General features: G+C 48.2%; 1 protein-coding gene across 1 annotated transcript in view; it reads right to left on the bottom strand.

The window, feature by feature from the left end:
- The window catches only part of GPR88 (G protein-coupled receptor 88), a 1,189-nt gene extending 470 nt beyond the window's left edge, over positions 1 to 719 (bottom strand). The window contains exon 1 of the mRNA XM_023740005.1: positions 4 to 719. Coding sequence (XP_023595773.1) covers positions 4 to 719 — 716 coding nt within the window. The remainder of the gene's footprint in view (positions 1 to 3) is intronic.
- Positions 720 to 3,558: the final 2,839 nt, after the last annotated feature.

Genomic DNA, 3,558 nt, shown 5'->3' with positions numbered 1-3,558 from the left:
CAGCCGGGCAGCTGGTGCAGCAGGTGGAAGTTAAGGACGCTCACCCGCTTGACGCTGACGCGCACGCGGCGCACGATGCCCAGGTAGCAGTGCAGCAGCAGCGCCGTCTGCGCCAGTAGCGCCGCGGCGGCCAGGAGCGGCGGGTAGTGGACACGCGGTGGCGCGGCGCCCGGGCGCGGTGCCCAGGGCGGGAGCAGCAGCACGAGGCCCAGGGCGAGCGCCCAGGACAGCCCCAGCATGCCCGCCGTGTGGCGCCGCTGGTACAGCGCCTGGTAGGTGGCAGGAGCCCGGGTGATGAGCAGGTAGCGGTTCAGGGCCACGAGGCAGTGGGACAAGAGCGACACGGTGAGCCCGAGGCCCAGCAGCCCGCCCCGCAGCAGGCGGTAACTGCCCCCGGCACCGTCCCAGTCCCCGGGGGTCTCCGCGGAGCCAGCCGGCAGGAGTCCGAGCACCGCCTCCTGCGGCATCCAGAGGGCGCAGACGCTGAGGTCAGCGGCGCAGCCGTTCACGATGAAGGCGTTGCTGGTGGTCTGCAGCTTTCGGAAGGATGACACGAGATAGATGACCATGCCGTTGGCCAGCGTGCCCCCGATGGCCAGGCCTGAGTATAGGAGGGACACGGGGATGCGCCGGCCCGCCCACGACTCCTCTTCCTCGCAGAGCAGCAGCAGCGATCCCCCGGTGGTGGAGGAGGTGGACGTGGAGGAGGAGTTGGTCATTCTGGCCAACTCTTCACACCTCGCTAGCTAGCGTCGGCTTCTCGCAGCGCGGCCCATCGTGACACTTGCCTGCCGGGAGGGCAAAGACATTCCTCTCAGCCCTCTGCCACCGACACAAAAGACTGAAACACAATAATGGGTTGGGGGAGGGGGAGTGAGGGAGCTCGAGAAGAACGGGGGTGGCAGATGACAGGTACCTGCCTCGGAAATGTCTCCAGTGCCAGGGGTAAGGCCTCTTTGCATTCAGCAGGCACCGGACGAAGCAATGCCAAGAACATTCTTCTCTTCTCCCCCAATATACACACACACACACACACACACACACACACACACACACACAGCTATTGCAAGCTGGAGCTCCTAGTTTCCAGGAGAAAGCAGGGATATTCCAGCTGGGAAAAATGCCAGGGGAAGGGGGTGGATGGTACCTTGCTTTGGGGCTGGTCCTAAGCTGGCGGTAGTAGAGGGAGGGATGCCAACAAATACCTCTTCAGTAGCAGCATCTGTGGTCCAGAAATCAACAGGAGAAACTCAGCTGGGATCAGTGCCAGGAACAAGTGCCCGCTTCTCCCAACCAGTATCCACACACATGGTCCCAAGCAGGAGCAGCAGCTGCAGGGAGACTTATCAGCTGGCAGCAAGGCTGAGGAAAGCACGGGCTGCAAGCCCAGGCGGGTGGGCAGGCAAGCAGCAGCAGCAAGGATGCTTAACTGCAAAAGCAGACGCTGAGCTCCAGAGGAGCAGCACACTGTGCTCGGAAGCAAGATAGGTGGCTGATGTGGTGAACCTACCCAAAGCTCTCTCGTGCTCAGTTATACATCATCCAGGGAAAAGGCAGCCTTTCCACACTTGGCATGAATTATTCAATAGCTTCTAACTTGTGAAAGGAAGAAAAATATCTTGCTGAGAAAGTCCTGTAATTAACAAGTTTTTTTTTTTTTGTCTTTGCTCTCTCTTTTCTCTCAATCACCTATTTTTCACCCTGCTTTCATTTTTCTTTCTCTCCTTTTAATGGTAGAATAAAATTTAATATACTGCCAACATATTTTATCCCACTCAGACACATTCTGGGGGCAAGTTTTTTCCGAGGTGTAAATACACTCCCAGTACCCAGAACTGTTTCTTCATTCCCACATTTGGAAGAAAATAAATTTTTAGGGAGACTTTATAATTTTAATTGAAATTTTTTTTTTTTTTTTTTTTTTTGGTGAGGTGGAACGTGGTTGATTGTCCACAGAAAAATCTCCAAGCCTCAATTTAAATCATAATTTCAGTTTTTCTCATCACCAAACTCCTCTCCAAAATTTGGCTTGTGTTTCAGTAATGAAATGGTTAGAGGATAAAATGAACTGATCAGAAGGTTAAAAGTGGGTGTCCAAGGGGCAAAGCAAAGAACCTGAGTAATACATGGTATGAACAACAAAGATGGCTCTCCATTTCAGAACTGGTGTGTGTGTGTGTGCGTGTGTGTGATTCCATCTTATATAGGGATTTGCAGTCTGATGTTGGAGTCTTCTTTGCTACGAACACTCATTTATCCATTCCACATGGAAAATTTTTCATAAAAGGTATCCCCCAAATAAATGATTTTTCACTGGGAAAATCATTTATTTGAAAATGTAATTCAGTGTGAAATACGGTAACAGGACATAATGGAAAAAAGTGCTGGTTGGGATTTCAGGACACCTGGGTCCTAAGCTGGACATCTACCAGCTGGTCTTATGATGGATCATTTTCCTCTTGTCAAATAAGAAATTTCGACTCAGTGACTTTAAAGACACTTTCTGTTCAAACTTTCTAGAACCCCCATTCATAAATCTGGCATTTGTCTTCTCCAGTTCTCCACTTGAAATATGCCTCCTCTATCGGGCATATAATGTAGTCCTGGGTCACGTGGCAGGAGCCCTTTCTATTCTGTCCCTAAGGGTAATGTTTCAGGATGAAACACAAAGCACACCTTCTCTGCTTTCCTCTTTTCTCTTGCAAAAGCAATATGGTTAGTTAATGACTGTTAAGTAATCTAATGGGACTAGGTGCATGACTTGATGGATTTAGTGCATTTAGGCTGCATCTAAATAGAACTGATCGGAGAGTTTAAAGAGAAGAACTAGAGATTTGCCTTTCAGAGGATTGAAGTTTCAGATATCAACTTTATTAATGTTAAGGAAGATTTGCCATCATCTTTAACCTGTTGCCATTTGTCTTTATTGGAGATTTCAGTACATCAAGCACAGCGAGCCCACAGGAGATTCTTCTAATTGTTTATAGTTAAATCTTGTCATTGAAATAAAAAATTTTCTCTCATATTAACTTAGTCCTAAAGGACTCCCTAGTAGTCTGCGGCAGTGGGATATTTGAGTTCCAGGTCCTTAGTGCCAGACGCTGATTTGTGTTTTCCCTGTGGGGAATGTACCACATCCCTGCTGGGAGACTCCATACACTCACACATACTTCTGGTAAGGTGAGACATGCTTTCTTTAGTCCTGGCCTTATAGGGCCTAAATTTTTGCTTGTTTTTTTTTGGATTTGTTTTTGTTTTATGTTACTGAACTTACATAATATGTTGTTGTTTTTTTGCTAGGTGCTGTCCAGTCAATTCCAACTCATAGCCATCCCATGTACAACAAAATGAAACACTGCCCAGTCCTGTGCCACCCTGATAATCATTGCTATGTTTGAGCCCATTGTTGTAGCCACTATGTCAATCCATCTCATCGAGGGTCTTCCTCTTTTTTTTTATATTTTATTTTTTTATTGTACTTCAGGTGAAGGCTTACAGAACAAAATAGTTTCTCATGAAACAGTAGTACACATATTGTTTTATGACATTGGTTAACAA

Source organism: Trichechus manatus, unplaced genomic scaffold, assembly GCF_000243295.1.
Source record: "Trichechus manatus latirostris isolate Lorelei unplaced genomic scaffold, TriManLat1.0 scaffold00144, whole genome shotgun sequence".
Taxonomy (NCBI): Eukaryota; Metazoa; Chordata; class Mammalia; order Sirenia; family Trichechidae; genus Trichechus; species Trichechus manatus.
Note: the sequence above shows the minus strand (reverse complement) of the source record. Positions and strands in the feature narration are given on the sequence as shown.